Source organism: Phyllobates terribilis, unplaced genomic scaffold, assembly GCF_046119375.1.
Source record: "Phyllobates terribilis strain yellow unplaced genomic scaffold, ASM4611937v1 Scaffold_4__5_contigs__length_816908805, whole genome shotgun sequence".
NCBI lineage: Eukaryota > Metazoa > Chordata > Amphibia > Anura > Dendrobatidae > Phyllobates > Phyllobates terribilis.
This window is the reverse complement of record NW_027362764.1, coordinates 174,766,779-174,789,531: the sequence shown is the minus strand read 5'-3', so window position 1 is coordinate 174,789,531 and position 22,753 is coordinate 174,766,779. Positions and strand designations below refer to the sequence as shown.

The following is a 22,753-nucleotide window of genomic DNA, read 5'->3' as shown; positions in this document are numbered from 1 at the left end:
ATTAGGGTTTCAAGGCAGCATCAATGGGCGATATTAAATATTGAATGACACGTGTAAAGACAAATGCTGGCGTATATATAATTTATTTGGCCTGGTAAATGGATTTGTCTTGCAACATGCAGACCCCCCACAGTTATCGAGACTAATCTGGTGGGGGCCGGAGTAAATAAATAATAAAACCGCTTTATGGTACAATCTAACAGTATTAAATATTAAGGTTTTCAGACAATTGATTTTTAATTCTTAATCATCTTACTTTATACCATATGTAGCATTGTTTGGGAGTCGAAACTTAGGAATTTAGGATGAATCTTGAATTAAGATCGACAGGAAACACCAATAAATTATTAACATTGCCTATTATTCATATAAAATGTTTATGCTAATTTTACTGCATCAGATTTTTAAGCATTTTGAGCTTCAGTTGTGTTTTATACCTTGTTTTTCCTGGTCAGAAAATGCTTCCTTATAGGAAATAGTACTATATTTCTTATTTTCTAGTTACTAACATTATATTTATACATTTATTTGAATAAAAAAATGACAAGAAAATATGTTATCATATCATTGTATCGAAAGAAAACCATCAGTAAACTATTGTATATATGTTAAATTATCTGTGACCCACTAAAAATGTGTAATTGTCTCAAGTGCACTGTTCATGCACCCTGGCAGCTCTTAATAGAGCTTTCAAGGATAGGCTTAGCATTATCCACTCTATCTACCATATCACAGAGACTGCCCTGGACTTCACTCTTTTAGCTCCTGTACATGGATCTTGACTTACCCAGGGTTTTGGCCATAGAGTAGGCTGCTGGCCAGTGGATCAAGCTGGCAGCAAGAAAGGTCGTCACGTGGGTTAGTTACCAGGAAGTCTAAGTCAGAGTTCAAAATCTTGAAGCTGGCGGGTGGTCAGATTACAAGATGAGGTCAGAAAACAGAATAATTAAAATAGCACCACAGGAGATGAGAGCAGAGATGTAGATCAGGTCAAGTTCAACTTAAAGAGTAACCGTCATTTTAATTTTTATTTCATAAATCAATAACAAAAATCTGAAGAGATGAACTGGAACAGACAAAGCCAAAGATGAAAACACAATAAGCAAATACCCTGCAATAAATAAATAAATAAAAAGTAATAGTGCATGAAAATAATATAGGGTGCTTAGTTAACATAGTTTTGATAGAAAAAACATAAAAGCCATCCCACCACGTTACAGTGACCCTATTCAGGACAGTCCTAACCTAATAGGGTCACCTTGATGTGGTGGGATAGCTTTTAATTTTTTTTGATCATTATGAAATTATGTTAACTAAGCACCCTATGTTATTTTCATGCACTATTGCTATTTGTTTACTACAGGATATTTGCTTATTTTGTTTTTAGCTTGTTTTTCTCCAGAAATCAATAGTACGTATGAAAATAAGTAACTTTGTAATATATCTTATCAAAGAAATCTGCTTCTTTTTCTGCCAGAATTGATCAGTCATTGTCAAAATTCTGAATTCTGAGGTAAAATCTGTATTAGTTGAAGACAGACTTTCCCATGTCATAACATGTCTAGGAACATGTAGAGGTTATAACTCTCGGTGTCAACATTTTCAGTTTTCAATCAGAGGTTGACTAAAAATCTGTTTTTGTAGAGTCCTATATATAATTTGGTGTCTATAAGTAAAAGTCCCAAATAACCTTGTAGGTCAAAACTGCCTAGAAATTCCGTTTGAAATTTCATGTGAGAAGATTCGTGCTGTAGTAATATTAGTATTCTCCAAAAAAGGCCACCTGCAGTTTGCGAAGGTGGCAGGTGCAAGGAGCAAAAAAAAAAGTATGTTCTTGATACCTTCTTGTTTGTGGTTCTGAATAAGTTATCACATTGCATGAATTTAAACATATTTACTAAAATAGGTACACAACCTAGAAAACCTGCAATATACGCATAACTTTATCTTCCTGAACGTGGTGAAACCATCTGCTGCTTCTGTCTCCTGAAAGATGGCTGTTAACCCTTTATCAGGGAGCGCATATAACAGAAAGGTTTAATGACCAAATTATACATGCCTGGGTTATTTTATGCTTATTGCATACAGATAGAATTTTATGTAAGCAGCCTCACAGAAAATTAATAATTTACTTTCATCATTACAGGAAAGAGGGCAGTCAGTCTAATAGTCCAGAAACAAGAAGTCAAGCATGGTGAGATCAGCTCACATGGCTTACTAGTCTGCCATCCAGTCCTTGCTTACTACTTGATTAAACTAAAATATATAAAATTAAAAAACGCATCCAGTATACTCTTGTGCCTTCTCTTTTATTCATTGACACATTTGTGAGCAGCGACTTCTTTCCTTTGGTAACATGCAATTCATTGCATTTATTATCCAGTATTTGTATGGCACTGTCGTGTTAGTGTGCTTGCAGCAATGATACTTGCAATCAAATATCTACTATAGCTCATGCTAGGGCGGTAGATATTGGGTATTATACATGTAATTTGAAAGCGCTTTATTCTAGGGATTTTTATATAGAGAAGTTCCCTAATGTAAAGTTTACCTTTTAAGTGGAGGTCTTCCGCTTATAAAATGCTGGCCTTTACTTCTCATGTTTCATGACAAACCACTCGGGGAACGCATGCTTCAGTTTGCTGTGGCCTGTATATTACAACCACCATTTTATCATATTTGTCATTATCTACAATCTCCCATGAACGTACCAATTCCCTTTGTGGAAGTTCAGTTCAAAAGGCCAGTGCTAAAAGCAAGTATGCAAAATAGTGCTCCTTTAGGCCACATGTGTTGCACAATAAAGATCTTGCTATAGCATTGCGACATTGCATCTAATGATTATCAATATAGTTGTGTTGCTATCTGCCACTTACTGTGGTGGGACCATCGCAAAAAATATAACGCTGTTGAATTTTTTGTCTCAAGTTGCTCATAAACTTGGCCCCATAAGCTTCAATGCAAATCCATGCAACCTATCTGTAAATTGATTGAATTTTACAGTCAAATTTCTGCTTATAAAATTGTTTGTGACTTACTGACGTGCAACTGCCCTCCAATCATATTGGATAGTTGTTGGCTTTTAGTGTGACAGCAGCCAAACATAAAAGCCTACTATAAATCTGGTATTGCTGTAATCGCGTCGGCCCACAGAATAAAATCGTCTAAACACATACCGCACGAGGAACAGCGTAAAAAATAAATAAAACAAATTCTTCACCTGCTGCTGATTTGTTCATTCTGCCTCCCAAAGATCGCAGTAAGACTCGGCTCACACTCATCCTACGCTAAGCGCTTACACCGGGGTTTCCGTGTAAATCTCTGAAATCAGTGCTCAGAGATGGGAACATTTTAGACAACATTTTGGATCACAATAAAAACTTTGTCTCAATCCACAAAAAAAGCAGGCCCACACTCAGGTCCGTCATCTGTTAATGGAAATAAAGGGGGCTTCCACTTTACTAATAGCACAAAGGCTCTGGAAAACGAAATGGCCCTCATCCCCCAAAAGAAATTCAGCAAATTCTGTGCTCCCAAATCCAAATGCCCACCTCCCTTTTGAGCCCCACAGTGCCTAAACCGCAGTTAGTGTCAACAAGTTTGGCATTTCTGTAGCTGTGAGAGCCTGCCTAATTTACGGGTGCATGTCTCCAGAAGCATGAGCTGGGCATAACGTACTGGTCACTGCAACATACTGGTAGCTACAACGTACTAGTCACTACAACGGCAGTTTTTAATTTTCACTCTGCAACATCCACTGCTGCTTGTTTCTGTAAAACACTCATGTAGTTGAAATCCTCACCACACCTGTAGATAAATACCCAAAGGGGTCTAATTACCAAAACGGGGTCAATTTTGGCGGGATTCTGCTCTTCAGCACTTAGGGTCTCTGTATGTGGAGTCAGCATACTATTCTAGCAAAAACCTGCGCTCCGTCCCTCCCGAGTCTCACCGTGTGGCTAAGCAGTGCTGTACAGCCACATATTGGGTATTTCTACATTCAGCAGAAATTAAGGGACAAATTTTGGTGCCATTTTTACCTATTTCCCAGTGTGAAAATATAAAATCTGGGGCTAAAACAGAGCTTTGGTGGTAAATGTGAATTCATTGAGAGATTTAGTTTTTAAAATGGGGTCTCTTATGGTTTTTTTTGCTGTTCTGGCACCTTAGGGTCTCTGCCAATGTGACATGGCTCCTTCAGACCAGTCCAGCAAAATATGAACTCCAATATGGCACTTCTTCCCTTCTGAGATTTGCACTGTGCCTCAAAAATAGTTTTCGACCATGTATCGGCGTACTCAGGAGAAATTACACAACAAATTTTGGGTCCACTTTCTCATGCTATTCTTGTGAAAATTAAAAAATTGAGGGCTAAAACAACATTTTTGTGGGAAAAATATATATTTTTTCATGTTCACAGATCAACGTTGTAAAATTCTCTGAAGCACCTGTGGGTTTAAGATGCTCACCACACATCTAGATAAATTCCTTGAGGGGTCTAGTTTACAAAATGGGGTCACGTGTGGGGGTTTTCCACTGGTTAGGCACATCAGGGGCTCTCCAAACGCGACATGACACCCGCAGACCATTCCATCAAAGTCTGCATTCCCAACCGCCTCTCCTTCTTTGCTGAGTTCTGCCGTGCACACAAACAGTAGTTTTTCCCCACATATGGGGTACAAATTTTGGGTTCCGTTTTCTCTTGTTATCCTTGTGAAAATAAAAAAATTGGTGCTAAAAGAGTATTTTTGTGGGAAAAATGTGACATTTTTATTTTCACGGCTCAGTGTTGTGTCACTTGTGGGGGGGCACATCAGGGGCTCTCCAAATGCGGCATGACGTCTGCTAATTATTATTATTATTTTGGGGTCCATTTTCACTGGTACTCTTGCAAAAACAAAAAAATTGGGTCTATAGTAAAATTTTTGTGAAAGAAAGTTAAATGTTCATTTTTTTTCTTCCACATACCAAAAATTCCTGTGAAGCACCTGAAGGGTTAATAAACTTCTTGAATGTGGTTTTGAGTACCTTGAGGGGTGTAGTTTTTAGAATGGTGTCACTTTTGGCTATTTGTTTGTCATATAGACCCCTCAAAGTCACTTCAATTGTGATGTGGTCCGTAAAAAGAATGGTTTTGTAAATTTTGTTGGAAAAATGAGAAATCGCTGATCAACTTTTAACCCTTATAACTTCCTAACAAAAAAAAAATTGTTTAAAAAATTGCGATGTGGTAATTGTTATTTATTAACATTGACATATTGTGACGATAGAGCTTAAAATTTTAATAAGCCAGACAATTAGATTAGTTAAGCCAAGAGAAATACACTATTGTGTTCATGTTGACTTATCTTCGTTTGGAAACTATGAATGTTTGGTAATTAAATTGATTTACCTTTGTGGACCCTGTGGCTTATTGACTCACAAGACAGGAGAACAAACTAAGCAAATTCATTAAATGCTCAAACAAAGAGTCATGAGGCTGCCCTTTCCCCTCTTGACCTGTGAATGTGTACTTAAAAAGGAGATATGCTTCTGTAGGAGTCAGACTTAAATCAGAGAATCAAGAAGAAGCAAGAGAACACTCAGACTCTCTGAGAACATCAGCTTGGAAGTATGACTTTACCCAAAGAGACACAGATTTGGATTCTACATGATTCTAGTCTAAGGGTATATAGCCCTGACTGGAAAGATACGGATCTGCTCCATTGACCATCAGAGAAACATGGATACATATGGGGAGACCAGGTTGGGACGATGAAGTCGCCTGGTCCAATGGATATGTTGTTTTGGGTTGCCAGGAGGGACCCACCTGTCACCTGGAACTCATGGAGACATTCGGAGAAGCCAGATTGGGACCAACCGGTCATCTGGCCCCATGTAAACTCTCGGAGGGGCCAGGGTAGCACCATCGGGTCTCCTGGCCTTGTACCTCGATGAACTGTTAGCTTCCTAACTTGCCGCTACCTTCTCTCTGTGGGGACCCACCAGAAGCAAGGGGCCAGTGGTTGAGGTAGTTGGAAGTCCCAAAGGCGCAGCTGTTCTATCCCAGGTGGGCGGAGCGGAATCGGGAGACTGTGTAATGTACCATCTTGGGTATTTGCTGGGATTGTTCTATGTGTTATTGTCCGCTTTGTGGTTCAATGAAGTATTGCCACGCTATTCTACACGCACCCTGTGTTGTCTGAGTAGTTTTACGCCCACGGAAGACCCCGGATCTTCACACATATCTCTCTGATTTAAGGGCTTTATGAATTCAAAATTTAAAAATTGCAAAATTTTAAAAATGTTCTCCAAATTTCCTTTTTTTTCACAAATAAACGCAAGTCATATCGAAGAAATTTTATCACTATCATGAAGTACAATATGTCACGAAAAAACAATCTCATCTCAGAATCAGTGGGGTCTGTTGAAGTGTTCCAGAGATATTACCTCATGACACTGGTCGGAATTGTAAAAATTGGCCTGGTCATTAACGTGTAAACCAACTTGGAGGGTAAAGGTGTTAAAGGGGTGGTCCGAAGTCGAACTAAATTTCATTCTAAATTCTCATTTGTTTATTGCCATAATCTAAGCTATTTTCTAATATACGTCTATTAAAAATTCCCTACTGCTCCCTAACTACACCGCTATTCTGGGGAATGTTAGACGTTCAATCATAGGTCGAGAGTCAACAATTCGGAAAATAAAATTAAAATCTAACATCTATTTTCAAATGTGTCCTCCATGTCACATTGTAAGTCAGCGGGCTATCACAGCTTTCTTTGGTCAACACTATACAGTGACATTTTCTAACACATAGCTGCTTATGCCAAGAGCGGTGGCCAGCAGTCAACTGCCATAGTCATAGTCACATGACGACAACAAATCGCCCTAGTGAGGTACCCCATCTTCATCACTGATCTTTAGTATTCGAGTACGGGGAGGGAGCAGGTGCTCGATGATGGATCGGACAGACTGAACTCCATCCTGCTGTCTCAATGTTTCTTCTAACCATAAATGTTGAAGGTCTTCTGAGCAAACATAAAAGTTTCCTCATGTAAAAATCAGAAGGTACCTTATATGAAGTATGATCTTCGCTGGCATAAATGCGTTTATAAGTTAGCCATTTATGTTTATCCTTATTAGTCATTTACAAATGTTTCTTCTTTCTTTTAGCTAGACATTTTTTTGAACATGCAAGAACCTGAGCCCCAAACTCACCATCCTTTGCAGTCTGAAGAAGTTGGATTTGACCCATTACAGAGTGATCCTGGAAAGCATGATTTAGGTAAGAGTTCTGGAAACCATTGTAAGTCCATGCCGCTGTACAGAAACACACCGATTACGGAACAGTGTTAATCCGGTGATCATACACCACTCCTTTATTACGACAGCTCCATGTCACTGTGCAGTTAAAGGCGCGTAATATCGGCTTGTTTAATGCGCTGTCACCTCCTTACTGGAAATACAGCGTCTGAATTCACATCAGATCCTACGTTCCCCATACCGTTATATCTCGTTATTCTGTATGAATCTTGTTTACGTCGTTTGCACCGTCCGTAAGTAAATAAATGCTTTATTTCTGTGTGATTGACACAAGACTTTTGATTACAGAAACCATAAAATCAAATTAAAATAATTGTAGTTAAAGTTTGCAGTTCTTTCAATTTAGGGATAATAATAAGCGTTAATCCTACTGAGAGCTGCATGGGGAGAGGAAGCTGTCTGTGATTATGTGTGTCACTGTGCCTGGGATTCTTCACTCACTCGCTAGCAGTGACAACATAGTTTGAGGAAGTGATGAGCCTAACAAGCTGCTTGAAACGTGATCCTTGTCGCGAAAACATTCTGCGAGTAGTCTGTTATACACCATGACACCTAAACTAATTTTCCAGTCATTGAACATGTGCATCTGGAACCAAGGAAGTGAAATTTATTTGTAATCTTAAATCTAAAATAACTGTGCTGTGCATGCCGCGGAAGTCTCAGGCTGAGCATGCACAGCGTCTGTGCGTCTGCTCCGAGCTCATTTTATAGAGGCAGCAGATAGGCGAGGATATAGTATTGCCCGTATTTGGGTGGCGAATAACAGAACGACAATCCTATAAGTATTACCTGATACATATCAGATGCAGAATAGGTACTGTGTAGAGGTCTCCTATTGATGTTTTAGAGGACTAACTACAAATCAGTCCCTATGAAATTCTGCCATATTTGCGTGAAGACAAACAAGGCCCTGGATCCCGAGTAAGTTTTTTTATTTTGTAGAAAAATAACTACATGATGAATGGGGCTGACCTGATGAGAACGGTTACTATACTCTTAAGGGCCACTGAAGTTCCACCTACAACTTGCTGTGCTTGATGTGTTATTTTAAATCTCCGGGAATGGAAAAAATAAATAACTGAAGGAAATGTTATTTTGAATAAATTCCTAAATGCCTTTTGTTAGAAAACCACAATCATTTTGTCTAGGGAGGTGATCACTATAGAATTAATATGGCTGCTACCTGATTTCACTGAAGAGACTGCTCACACAGCTGTCCACCTTGTCTTTCTGAACTAATACTCGACATACCAGTGGTGCGGATGTAAGGCAAAGCTGCTCACATTGCTGTCCACCCTGTCTTTCTGATCTAATACTGGAAATACCAGTGGTGTTGAGGTAAGAAGAGGCTGCTCACACTGCTATCCGCCATGTGTTTCTGATTTAATACTGAAGATACCAGGGTGCTGAGATAAGATGAGACTGTATTCACATAGCAATCCCCTTAAAACTATATCTTTATTAAATCTTAATTAAAATATACCCAAGTGAAAACAAAATAAATATCAAAACATTCAATGGAATGCTATGCACAAGGGTAAGGATTAAGATAAGAGAGTGGTCACAGTACCTGTTTAGGTCTTACAGTGGGAGCTCACCCTATTTCATGATCCTTGCCTAAGCTAAGGAGGTTAGCACCCTAGGGTCACGACGGTGGTGCCCCTGATCGATGACGGCTTTCTCTAGAATTCCCTTACCTATCTGGAAAGGGAATACAAAACATGTGTTTCCTTTAATATATCACAAACAGAAAAAAATAAGACTGCACAAACATACCACACACTTCTGACACCTAAGATCCCAGATATCAACTCTTATGGTAAGTTTGCAGAGATAGTTTGGCAAAGGAGGCTAACTTATGTTACCCGTACAACCAGATCCCATCTGTAAGATCTACAAAAGTACTGTGACCACTCTCTTTTCTTAATCCTTACCCTTGTGAATAAGATTCCATTGAATATTTTGATATTTATTTTGTGTTCACTTTGGGTACATTTTATTTATGATTAAATAAAGATATAGTTTTAAGGGGCTTGTTATGTGAATATTATTTTCATGTCCTTTAACTAAATCAATACTGTTAGTAAGTTGATAAGATGAGACTGCTCACACCGCTGTCCTCCTTGTCTTTCTGATCTAATACTGGAGATACCAGTGGTGTTGATGTAAGAAGAGGCTGCTCACACTGCTGCCCACCCTGTATTTCTGATTTAATACTGAAGATACCAGGAGTGCTGAGATAAGATGGGACTGCTCACACTGCTTTCCACTTTGTCTATCTGATCTAATATTGGATATACCAGGGGTGCTGAGGTAAGACGAGGCCACTCACACTGGTTTCCACCCAGTCTTTCTCATCTAATTCTGGAAATACCAGATTCTGGTCTCCGGTGTATAAGAAAGACATAGGTGAACTAGAGCAGGTGCAGAGAAGAGCGACCAAGGTTATTAGAGGACTGGGGGGTCTGCAATACCAAGACAGGTTATTACACTTGGGGTTATTTACTGTGGAAAAAAGAAGGCTTAGGGGTGATCTTATTACTATGTACAAGTATATGAGGGGACAGTACAAAGACCTTTCTACTGATCTTTTTACTCTGAGGACAGAGACGGGGACAAGGGGGCGTCTTCTACGTCTGGAGGAAAGAAGGTTTAATCATAATCACAGACGGGGATTCTTTACTGTAAGAGCAGTGAGACTGTGGAACTCTCTGCCGCATGATGTTGTAATGAGTGATTCACTACAAAAATTTAAGAAGGGCATGGATGCCTTTCTTGAAAAGTATAATATTACAGGTTATATATACTAGATTCCTTGATAGGGCGTTGATCCAGGGAACTAGTCTGATTGTCGTATGGAGTCGGGAAGGAATTTTTTCCCCAATGTGGAGCTTAGTGTTTGCCACATGGTTTTTTTGCCTTCCTCTGGATCAACATGTTAGGCTATGGGTTGAACTAGATGGACTTAGTCTTCCTTCAACCTTAAAAACTATGTTACTATGTTACTATATCTGTGGTGCTGAGGTAAGAAGAAGCTGCTCACACTGCTATCCCCATTGTCTGTATGATGTAATACTAGATATACCAGGGATGTCTCAAATCTGTTCTATTTTTTATTTGTTTTTTGCAGTTCTCTGAACAGTCTACATTTATTTTATATATTGTACTGTTAGACCCGATGAGGCTGGTGTAGTTATTTTGAAAATCCGTGGCAGAATAACAGTATAGTCCTCAAATTAAAATTAAAATCAGACCATCTAAAGCAGGAAGGCTTTCAAAAGGGATTATTTATTTATTTTACTCACTTATATAGCGTCATTAATTCCACTGCGCTTTACAGACATTATCGGTACTGTGCCCACTGGGGCTCACAATCTACATTCCCTTTGGAGTGTGGGAAGAAACCAGAGAACCCAGAGGAAACCCACGCAAACACAAGGAGAACATACAAACTCCTTGCAGATGTTGTCCTTGATGGGATTTGAACCCAGGACTCCAAAGCTGCAAGGCTGTAGTGCTAACCACTGAGCCACCGTGCTGCCCTGTGTTTATACAAGCATTTTGACATGGGGTTTCAAAGTAAGTACACCAGTCCCATAAGATCTAAGTATTCGATTTAATAATATATGTGGTTTGTATTGTGATGATCTTTACTTTTTTTTTTTTTTTATAAATTACCATTAAGTGTCATTTTCTGAAAAATGATACCACAAATACAGCAATATTAAAACAATATATAGGTAAAATAAGTGAAAGCAGCAGAAATGTAATGAGGAGGTAAGAGAAGTGTGAGGCATTCTACGTCAGCTGACCATACTTATAGGCCATATTAAACTTAGCCATATTTTCATTTTATTAAAAAAGATGCTCTTCTGTCGATGGTCTCATTTGCAGCATAAATCTGCAACATTTTAGATAATAAAGGGTCTTCTAAATTCCCCAATGAACAACTGTAGCTTCATTTCTAATCCCAGCCTGATACTTCTGAGCGCTATAATTAAAGTACATCATATTTAATTTTTTAAGAACTGATTTCTATTACATTTTATTATAAAGTGCAGACTTGTAAATCAAAATGAAAAATATCTTCTGCTTAGAAAAGAAAAAAATGAAGTGCGCTTAACATCTATCATGGAAACAGCAAGTTTCGGGTATGTGTGCACGTTGCAGATTTAGTGCTTTTTTGTCGCGTTTTTTTCTGCGCGGATTTGTGGCAAAACCTGATGCCGGCAAAGTGAATGAGAAACCTGAAGTGTCACGCACACGTTGAGTATTTTTGACTTGCAGATTTGGTACAGAAAATAATCTGCAGCGTGCTAATTCTCTGTGCATTTTTGCCTGCGTTTTTCACCCATTGAATGCACTGAAAAAACTCGGGCAAAATGGTGGCTGCGTTTTCCTGCCAAGAGATGCAGAAATGGTGCAGAAATCTCTGCACCAAATACTCAACGTGTGCACAAACCCTTGAAGTGAAAATCCAAGACAAACTTTTTTTTCCTTCTCATATTCTTGTTTATTTTGGCCATTGTGTGACAATATATTCCATGTGACAAGGTGAGACTGGCCAATAGGAACTCTACTCTAAAAAGTAATGGTCTCTTAATACAAAAAGCCCCAAGGGTCCAGTAGAAGAGCACTTATATGGCACTTTGGCCCTTTTTATGAGCTGATTCGAAAATAACCTTTTTTTTCTACAGCACAATGATCATACCAAAAAAATGAACAGTGGACATGTATGTATTATCTGTATATTAGCTATAGATGTAGAATGGCCAAAGGAGAACTTGTCTCTAGGATTCTGTCACAAAACTGCCTGTTTGGTGGTTGCTGCAGATTTCTGCTTTCAGCAGAATCATTCAGCATTAGACTCCGTGGAAGAATGAACTGTTTCAATTGGGAAATAAAGCAAAACCAGTCATACAGTATATTCTACAGAGACTCTAAAAATTCACACAGCACCGACTGCTGTCTCCTCAGGATAGCCACCACACTGGCATAAGCCTGCAGCTGTTGTACTCATATTCTCCAACAGTGCTGACACTCATTGTGCTGGAGAAATGATGGGTGAGAATATTGTTTTGCTCCATCAGCACTCCTGGATTCTGGTGTGTGAAAGGAGCATGGTCACTGGTTCACAGTACTTGAGCCTTAACTCCCAACTATCCCGGTTTGATGCATTTTTGGTGCATATTTGAGATTTTTTTTTATATGCGCTGCTTACATGCATTTTTTCAAGCCCCCCATAGAAGCTTATAGAGACTAAATGCACCAAAACTGAACAGTGCAACATCATTTTTAGACGCACAGTGGGCAAAAGTTTCATGAAATCACATCCATCCACTTTACTTGGACAGTTAGACAGTGTTCACACATAGTGTTAAATGTAGCATTTTTTTCTGCTCTATAGAAAATCTGCTTCATTTAACAGTCCAAGCAAAGTGAGTGTGATTTCATAAAAATTCGGCCCACTCTGCGTTTATAGACTGTTGAACTGAGCAGTTTTGATGTTTTTTGAATCCGTCAGAAGAACTTGACCAAGGGTGGACGAAACATGTTAAAAACAGGCTGCGCTACTGGAATAATATTCTCTTGACGTAGTTGATTGGAAAAATGTTATCACTTACCATTTTGACGCTAACTTGCATCTTTTTCAAGTTTTCTCTCACTTATTCCAGAAACGCTGCCTGTTTCTAACTTGTTTCGTCCACCATGCCGCCTTTAACATCTTCTGCCAGAGTAGAAAGAATTTATAAATGGAAGTGGTTTTTAAAAAATTTAAACTTTGCTTTAATATGGAAATGTTGCAGGGAAAAAATTCAGTCTGTTATATTCAGAGCCCATTTTTGAATTAATTTTTTGTACCGAAGAGAATATTTTGCTTTTGCAGCATGTTTAGTTGCACAGGGGCCATGGGGGACCTTTATTGACGGTATCATTAGCAAAAGTCCCAACCATATATAGATAGATATAAAGGGAAACTGTCAGTAACAGTAACATTTGCGCTAGGCAAGCTGAGGTACTGTTGGATAGGGCAGTGTGAAACCTTTACTAAGATACCTGGTTTGTTCCAATCTGATGCTCCATTGCACTGAAAATTGTCTTATATTCATATACAAATTGTTACGCTCGCGCCCGGACAGACTGGCATGAGCGTGATTAGTGATCCCACTGTACCATGAACCGAGGAGTGCCTGGAGGGGCGTAACTAAGTATCAACCCGATCCGACCAAGGTCGCACGGCGGCTTAGTCGAATCTGTGGACCAAGGAGGAACCGAGAAGAGGGACCAGGTGCGAATCCAGGTCAGACCCCGGTCACAGTTGTTGACCCACACCGGGGAATGCAGGAACAGGCAGGTTAGACTGGCATACAGGCTGGTGGGTATTGGCAAGTACGGCTGGTATGCAGACAGATGGGTACTGGCAAGTACGGCTGGTATGCAGACAGGTGGGCACTGGCAAGCACGGCTGGTATGCAGACAGGTGGGCACTGGCAAGCACGGCTGGTATGCAGACAGGTGGGCACTGGCAAGCACGGCTGGTATGTACACAGGGAGATACTGGCGAGCATGGCTGGTATGCAGACAGGGAGATACTGACAAGCACAGCTGGAGTGCTGACAGGGAGGTACTAGCAGGTTGGAGCGCAGGCTGGATAGGGTCCAGTACAGACTGGGAGACAGGTACAGAGCCGCAGATGCGGTAGACAAGCAGAGTAAAGGGAAACCGCCGGAGCGGAGGACAAGGCAGAGCAGAGAGGAACTGCTGGTGCAGTGAGCAAGCAGAGCGGAGCGAAAACCGCAGGTGCGGTCGGCAAGGCAGAGCGGAACCGCCAGAGCGGTGGACAAGGCAGAGCAGAGAGAAACCGCAGGTGCGGTGGACAAGGCAAAGCAGAGCGGAACCGCCGGAGCGGTGGGCAAGGCAGAGCAGAGAGAAGCCGCCGGAGCTGTGGGCAAGGCAGAGCAGAGAGAAGCCGCTGGTGCGGTGAGCAAGGCAGAGCAGAGAGAAACCGCCGGAGCGGTGGGCAAGTCAGAGCAGAGAGAAACCGCTGGTGCGGTGAGCAAAGCAGAGTAGAGAGAAACCGCCGGAGCGGTGGGCAAGTCAGAGTAGAGAGGAGCCGCCGGAGCGGTGGGTAAGGCAGAGCAGAGGGAAGCCGCCGGAGCGGTGGGCAAGTCAGAGCAGAGAGAAACCGCCGGAGCGGTGGGTAAGGCAGAGCAGAGCGAAGCCGCCGGAGCGGTGGGCAAGTCAGAGCGGAGAGAAACCACCGGAGCGGTGGGCAAGACAGAGCGGAGAGAAACCGCAGGTGCGGTGGACAAGGCAGAGAGGACAGGGCTCTGTTCACATGGAACAGACAGGAAAATGCAGGAAGATGGCTAGAACACAGGAGGAAGATACGAAGGAAGGGAAAAGGGACAAGCAGAACCAGATACACACAAGGTACTTCACATGAAGTAGTGAGTGGACACAAAACTTACAAACAGAAGTACAGAGACAACGAGTTGGAGTTAGGTGCAGGTTCAGATACTGCAGGAAAAGGGAAGGTACGGACATAGAGACAAACAGGTAACAGGCTAGGATACAGTTCAGACAGGAACTGCTACTGCAATGAGATACAAGAACGAGCCTGGGTATACAGCCCCCAGAGTGGCGGAAACAGACTAGAAGTCACAGGTAACAGGCCTGGGTATACCGCCCCCAGAATGGCGGAAACAGACTAGAAACAGTACAGGACCTGGCAATTCAGTAGCAAAGACTAACCGAGAGAAGGTTTTGCTCAGGCACCTCCTTCTGGGTGGACGGGGTTTAAATATCCAGTGACTCATAGCAATAGGCTGGAGACGTATTAGGGGTGCACCCAAAGCAGCTATAAGAATCAGGAAGTAGCCGGGCCGCCGCCCTAAGCAGTCAGTCAAGGGACATGCACACAGCATGAACTGGAGCAAGGTTTGTAGGCTGGACTGACAGGTAAGATTGCAGTCTTGCATAGTGGGAGGTGGTGCACTATGCAAGCACGCCGCCAGGGATGTTACACAAATTTGCTTTGTAGGGCCACTGATTGGGATATCAGTGCACTTGGGATCGTCAGCTCCTCTTTGCTGCTTCTTGCCGGCTCTTCCCTCTGCTACTTGATTGGCATTGGAGATCAGAGGTGATGTTATATAGCAGAGCTTCTCCATTGTAAGGGGTGGTGCAGGCACAGATGAGCATAGAGGAGCTGAAGACTGCAAGTGCACGGATACATCCACCTCTGCTATTCTGGAGCGAATTTGCATATGAATAAAAGATGAATTTTAGAGTGAAGGAGCATCAGATAGTGACAAAACCGGTATCCTTGGAAATTGCCCTTTCCTGTAGTATATCTGTTTGCCTAGGGCATATGTTACTGACAGATTCCCTTTAAGTCCATACAGGGAAAATGCAAGTTCACCATACCCCCTCCAACTCGTAAATGAGACCCAACGTGTGGTTCAGTACTGCTGTGTTCCTGTCTTGTTATAGGGTAAAGGAAGGGGAAGATGCAAGCGATTTTTACCGGCAAAGTTACTTCACTGCTCTGATGAGGTCATGGGTTAATAATTACTGATACAAATGCTAGCAGATTTCCTAAAAAAAATGGCCTGACAAGTGGATGATACCTCCGTGCTCTAGAACGTGCTGAATATTACAGACAGAATAGCTTTTCTTCGCCGTAAAAATCAGAAATCTTTAGATGTTCAGAAATGCAATGTTGTATGGGAAAGTTTGTACTGAAATCTAGCTGCATGAACTGCTTACGAAGCAAATGTGAGACTTCACATTACAGACCGTTATTAAACCATTATATATGTATCTCACGTTTTTCATATTATTAGGCTTTGTTCTGTTTTAACCACAATTGTGAAAAGTTTACCATGGTGCTTAATTAGAAACTCAGTATTCATCCCTGCTGCTCAGGCATTGTGCAGAATGGAGTCATGTCTGAGACAAAAGCCAGTAATGAAGATAATTATAAAGGGACTCTACGAGCGGATATTATAGGTATAGTATTTAGTGTAGACTTGTGTAGACATTGGCGGAGATTTATGAAACTGTCTTTGTTGCCTAAAGCAAGTTTTTCTTTTAGACAGTTTCATAAATGTGCCCCAAATTGTTTTATGATGATGTTGGATTACTCGAAAACTGTTGGAGATGTGGTTCCAAATTTATAGTGTGCCCCAAAATGTGCTAGCCCGGGTTTGTTCTCATTTTTCATTGTTTTTTTTTTTCATGCTGTCATGATAATTTCATTTTTAATGTTCTTTCAGAAATGTCTGATATTTTTCTCCCAATTTCTTAAGGCTATTGACTCTATTATAGAAATGATCTTCTTGGGTCACCCTGAAATGTACGACACAAAACAATAGATCATGTGCTCCTCTGAGCTAAAATTATCTTTTTGGTGTATGCTTATCAAAGTGTAGAAAAGTTAGGGTGGGACAGGCAATAAACTGTGTCTCCCTATGTTATGCTATATATATATCCAGGGAATCAAGAATTCTAATTTTATAGAGCAAAAGAGGACTTGAACTCTATAGTACCACCTATTGGAAGCAATTATTTTTCTCTGAAGAGGCAATTTGCATATTAAATTTCCCAGAAGATCATTGTACAGCGAATAAGCCTCCTTAGCTTGACGTGCCAGAGCCGATATGTCACTCTCCATAAGGATAAACGTTACCCCTTAGACCTCAGTCCAGAGCCTCTCACCTAGCCAAATCAGATCTCATACTTTGCACTAACGAGGGTCAACTGCCCAAAACACCGTGTCTGCAAATTGAGATTCTGGTTTGGCTTTTATCCTAAGTCATATTGCACGACTCGTTAAAGGGTTGATTGTGACTTGTAGGATTGATGCTTCCAATAGGTGGAGCTATAGATGTCAAGTCCTCTTTTTCTCTGAAGAGGCAAGTTGCATATTAAATTTCCCATAGGAGCATTGCACGGTGAATAAGCCTCCTTACCTTGACGTGCCAGAGCCGGTATGTCACTTTCCACAAGGAGAAACTTTACCCCTTTAACTTTATAGAGTGTTTTTTCCTCTATCCACATTGATGCAAGATCCATTTTTCCATAGAATGTATGATAAAAGATCAAGCTTAATTGCAAAACATAACTTTGTAATATTAAAAGAAATCTGAGATGTTTAAGAACCCCTCTCTCTTCAGGAGCTCGTAACAAAACTTTGGATTTTACCAATGGAAGAGTATAGACCAATTTAGATGGGATGATTTCAGCCGATCAACCATATACAGATCTGCTCTCAGTGGCCCATTCACACAAGCAAAAAATGTTTTTTCTAGGAAGAGTGATCATTCTTAATATCATTCCAACGTTCTGCATCATCATGCCCAGTTTATTACATGGGGCGATATGTTGCAGATAACAATTATTTTTGTGCCGACATAAATGTTCTCATCACTTCACGAATGAACATTTTGCTCGTTCGTTTGGCGATAATCAGGAATGAACATTTTTACAAATGGACAATGGAGAAGTGATGTACAGAAGATGCTAGAAATGGTTTCCTACAGCGGCTGTGAAAAGCTGTGCCTGTGTTATCTTGTCCAGGATTCTGCCACACTAGATGTTCGATATTCCAAACTGGAAGCTGGTTGCTTCAGTTTGGGAACTTTCTGAGAATTAGTTTAATAAATCTTACCTTTTAGGTAACCCCCTCAGATTAACGGCGCACATTGTTAGGTCTGGAAATTGACTAGTAATTCATTCCTGTGTTTCTGTGAATGAGTCTGTGCATACTTAGCCCTCCATCACCACCCGATTCTTTCCTGAATCAAACATGGCAAATTGGACATGCTCATGAATAATACTGCTGTCCTCTTCTGAATAATACTCGACTGGTAAAGAAGGACACGATGGGCCTCAGTGATTTCTTTCACTGCTCTCATAAAATGTAAGCTGGCTCAGTGGTTAGATCTGTTGCTTTGCAGCGCTGGGGTCCTGGGTTCAAATCCCACCAAGGACAACATCTGCAAGGAGTTTGTATGCTCTCTCCATGTTTGCATGAGTTTCCTCTGGGTTCTCCGATTTCCTCCCACACTCCAAAGACATACTGATAGGGAATCTAGATTGTGAGCCCCAATGGGGACAGAGATTCTGATATCTGTATAGTGCTGCAGAATATGATGGCGCTATATAAGTAAGCATAATAAATAAGCTGAGTGCTGGAGTTGGCTACAAAGACCTGTGCTGGTGTCAATTCTTCCAGAAACTACCCCACTCTTTCTCATGGGCTGGGTCTATCGCATATATATTGACTAAATCTTTCCATACATATAGGATACATGGTGGACAAACACTCATTCTCAATAAGGAGTGGGTAATAAGTTGCTTCAAGACACTTCTGGCAGCGGCTTACTTTCTCAAGAACAAACCCATCGGGCAGTTGAAATTCATCTACGTCCAATCCTTGTCCCCCTGACAGCTGCCATCAGGGAAAGAGTCAGGAGACCCCTATACACATTAGATTGTTGGTCACAGTTGGCAAGGTTGGCCAATGTACTGTACATCCAATGTGAATTTCCAGCTTTACTTAGAGCACTTTTGTGGTCGTTTTAGGATCAATAACTGTAATCACGATTATGATCAGTATAGAGTAAAATCTCAATTTATATACGTTTTCTTATATATTTTTTGGGGGGGTCACAAAGTGATTACTTCTGCTTTGTTTATGTGATGTTTTAATATTACTATTTATTCAAAAAATCGAAATGAAAAATATCTACTTTGTGCCCGTTAAAATGCTGTAAATTTGGCTGCTATAACGTAGGCTTTTGTTGCATATTTTGAATATTTCTGCAGCTAGCGTATGTGTTTAATGTCTTTTTCTATTCTCTTCATCCTTTGAGCAGTTGGTAGGACCAGATCATGGCTCGATTTAGCTACGATAACATTTGAAGACACCCGTGAAACTGAAAGTTATTAGGTCTGAATTTATGTTTAAGAGTGCCATTAATTCATTTACCCCAAATGTTCATTAACAATGTAAATGTATGCTGATGTTCCTGGAGACAAGGGAGTGACTAATGACTCCTCACACTAACAACACTTAAAATGAATAGAAACTTAAGATAGCTAATCTTGAAGTAATCAAGACCCTCATTCAGCCTGGCATCGCTGTATGCTCTAAAACAGCTGTCAACTGATTAAAAAAATTACGATATATATAAAAATCACATATAAATATCTCACATGTACACATTTCCTCTGCCCCGGAATGCTTTAGCATGAATCTATAATTATAAATTGTGCTTAAGTGTGATTTACATTGGGATAAGCCCCAAGCGGAGGCATCCAAACTAGGACACTTTTATTGTAATTTGTAGGATGATCTGTTCGGAAGATCACAATCATTATATTAGTTCCCTACTGATATTCTATCAGTGTGTATAGATAAAATAGAAGGTAGGCTGTGTTCACATGGCCAGTAGTTATGTCCGTTTTGGGATGACGAAAGTGGAAATAAAATGATCCGTACAAGATCCGTTCATTTGTATGGACAAGGAAATATCCTAAAATGTCTTCAGTTTGTCTACTTTCCAGCTGCAATCCATTTTTTAACAGGATCAAAAAACGTAGTCAGGCCAACTTTTCTGTCCAGCCAAAAAAATAGCAACCGTATCCGTTTTATTTGTTTAACATTCAAGCCTATGGGAAATGGATCATAATCGAACAACGATCTTTTATGGAATCTGTTAATGGACTTCTGTTTTTGATCTGTTTGTAACGGATCCAGTTTTTTAATACAGGATCCGTTACAAATGGATAACAATTGGACATGTGAACAGAACCTTAGATTGTGTGTATCAAGACTGTATTGAATTGAGTCACCAATCATCTACTTTGAAGATGTTCCCAAATAATGACTTTATAGTCTATTGATTTAGGACATTTTATGAATTTTAATATTTATCTGTATTAACTTAGTGGTATCTGAATTTCAATTTGTATAATTGGATGAGAAATTGAATTGTTATGTCACCAATAGTAATTAAATGTCCTCAGTTTCCTTGTATAAGCTACAGTATATTTGGGCACCAACAGTGCTATAATCTCATGCCAGTGTTATGAAATTATATAAAGTATAGGATGTGAGTTATATCCTATCTGGGTTGTGTAATATCAGTTAAAGGTAACCTGTCACAAGTTTTTTAGTATTCCAACAAATGCCACTGTAACATACCTGGCGGCGTCCTTGCATAGTGGTCCATCTCCCACTGTGCAAGAGCGCGCACTTGATTTCCAGTCCAGACTATCACTCTGGCTTTCCTCCATGCTGTCTGCTTGCCTCTGTTTCTTCTGCTTAAGGGCGGCGCCCGATCACTTCCTGCTTCTTGTAGCTGCTGCGGGCACACCCCTTGTGCGTCCTCAGCCTATTGCTGTCTGTCACCTGGTATTTAACCCAGCTCTTTCCTGGAATCCTTGCCTGAGCATTGTGTTCTGTCAGTTGTGTTCTGGTCGCTGACGTGCCAGGTCCTTTCTATGTTTCCTGCCTTGCGGTATCAGTTCCCGTGTCTGAACTGAGTCCTGTCTGTGTTCTCTTGCCTGCTGCCTTTCCTGGAGGCTGTATTTCCAGGCCCGTGTGAACTCGCTCCTAGCCTGTTCTTTCCGCCTTCTAGGGGCCGCATACCTAGACCCGTTCCTGTATCTTGGCTGTTCCTGTCTGAACACGCTCCTAGCCTGTTTGTTCCGCCTTCTAGGGGCCGCATACCTAGAACCGATCCTGTATCTTGCTGCTGTGTCTGTTCTTGTCTGAATACTCTCCTAGCCTGTTACCTGTTTTTCTCTATGTCCGTACCTTCCCTTTTCCTGCAGAATCTGATCCTGTACCTAACTCCTACTCGTCCGTGTACTCCCGTTTGTGAGTTTAGAGTCCACTCGCTACCTAATTGCAAGTATCTTGTGTGTACCTGGTTCTGCCTCTCCCTTCCAGTCTGTTCCGTGTGAACAGAGTCCTGTCCCCTCTGCTCTGCCTTGCTCACCTCTCCGGCGGTTCTTGCCTGCTCTGCCTTGCTCACCGCTCCGGCAGTCTCGCTCTGCTCTGACCCTTTGCTCGCTGCTCCGGCAGTCTCACTCTGCTCTGACCCTTTGCTCGCTGCTCCGGCAGTCTCGCTCTGCTCTGACCCTTTGCTCGCTGTTCCGGCAGTCTCGCTCTGCTCTGACCCTTTGCTCGCTGCTCCGGCAGTCTCGCTCTGCTCTGACCCTTTGCTCGCTGCTCCGGCAGTCTCGCTCTGCTCTGACCCTTTGCTCGCTGCTCCGGCAGTTTCGCTCTGCTCTGACCCTTTGCTCGCTGCTCCGGCAGTCTCGCTCTACTCTCACCCTTTGCTCGCTGCTCCGGCAGTCTCTCTCTGCTCTGACCCTTTGCTCGCTGCTCCGGCAGTCTCGCTCTGCTCTGACCCTTTGCTCGCTGCTCCGGCAGTCTCGCTCTGCTCTGACCCTTTGCTCGCTGCTCCGGCTGTCTCGCTCTGCTCTGACCCTTTGCTCGCTGCTCCGGCAGTCTCGCTCTGCTCTGACCCTTTGCTCGCTGCTCCGGCAGTCTCGCTCTGCTCTGACCCTTTGCTCGCTGCTCCGGCAGTCTCGCTCTGCTCTGACCCTTTGCTCGCTGCTCCGGCAGTCTCGCTCTGCTCTGACCCTTTGCACGCTGCTCCGGCAGTCTCGCTCTGCTCTGACCCTTTGCTCGCTGCTCCGGCAGTCTCGCTCTGCTCTGACCCTTTGCTCGCTGCTCCGGCAGTCTCGCTCTGCTCTGACCCTTTGCTCGCTGCTCCGGCAGTTTCGCTCTGCTCTGACCCTTTTCTCGCTGCTCCGGCAGTCTCACTCTACTCTCACCCTTTGCTCGCTGCTCCGGCAGTCTCTCTCTGCTCTGACCCTTTGCTCGCTGCTCCGGCAGTCTCGCTCTGCTCTGACCCTTTGCTCGCTGCTCCGGCAGTCTCGCTCTGCTCTGACCCTTTGCTCGCTGCTCCGGCTGTCTCGCTCTGCTCTGACCCTTTGCTCGCTGCTCCGGCAGTCTCGCTCTGCTCTGACCCTTTGTTCGCTGCTCCGGCAGTCTCGCTCTGCTCTGACCCTTTGCTCACTGCTCCGGCAGTCTCGCTCTGCTCTGACCCTTTGCTCGCTGCTCCGGCAGTCTCGCTCTGCTCTGACCCTTTGCTCGCTGCTCCGGCAGTCTCGCTCTGCTCTGACCCTTTGCTCGCTGCTCCGGCAGTCTCGCTCTGCTCTGACCCTTTGCTCGCTGCTCCGGCAGTTTCGCTCTGCTCTGACCCTTTGCTCGCTGCTCCGGCAGTCTCGCTCTACTCTGACCCTTTGCTCGCTGCTCCGGCAGTCTCGCTCTGCTCTGACCCTTTGCTCGCTGCTCCGGCAGTCTCGCTCTGCTCTGACCCTTTGCTCGCTGCTCCGGCAGTCTCGCTCTGCTCTGACCCTT

General features: G+C 42.2%; 1 protein-coding gene across 6 annotated transcripts in view; it reads left to right on the top strand.

The window, feature by feature from the left end:
- TBC1D5 (TBC1 domain family member 5) overlaps positions 1-22,753 on the top strand; it is a 741,959-nt gene that overhangs the window by 254,599 nt on the left and 464,607 nt on the right. For 3 of the 6 annotated variants that reach the window (XM_073677953.1, XM_073677948.1, XM_073677951.1), the window contains one exon: positions 7,160-7,267. In XM_073677953.1, the coding sequence (XP_073534054.1) occupies positions 7,174-7,267 (94 nt within the window). In that variant the 5' untranslated portion in view covers positions 7,160-7,173. Of the gene's footprint in view, positions 1-7,155; positions 7,268-22,753 lie in introns of all 6 variants that reach the window. The other 3 variants (XM_073677950.1, XM_073677947.1, XM_073677949.1) reach the window with 1 other exon arrangement.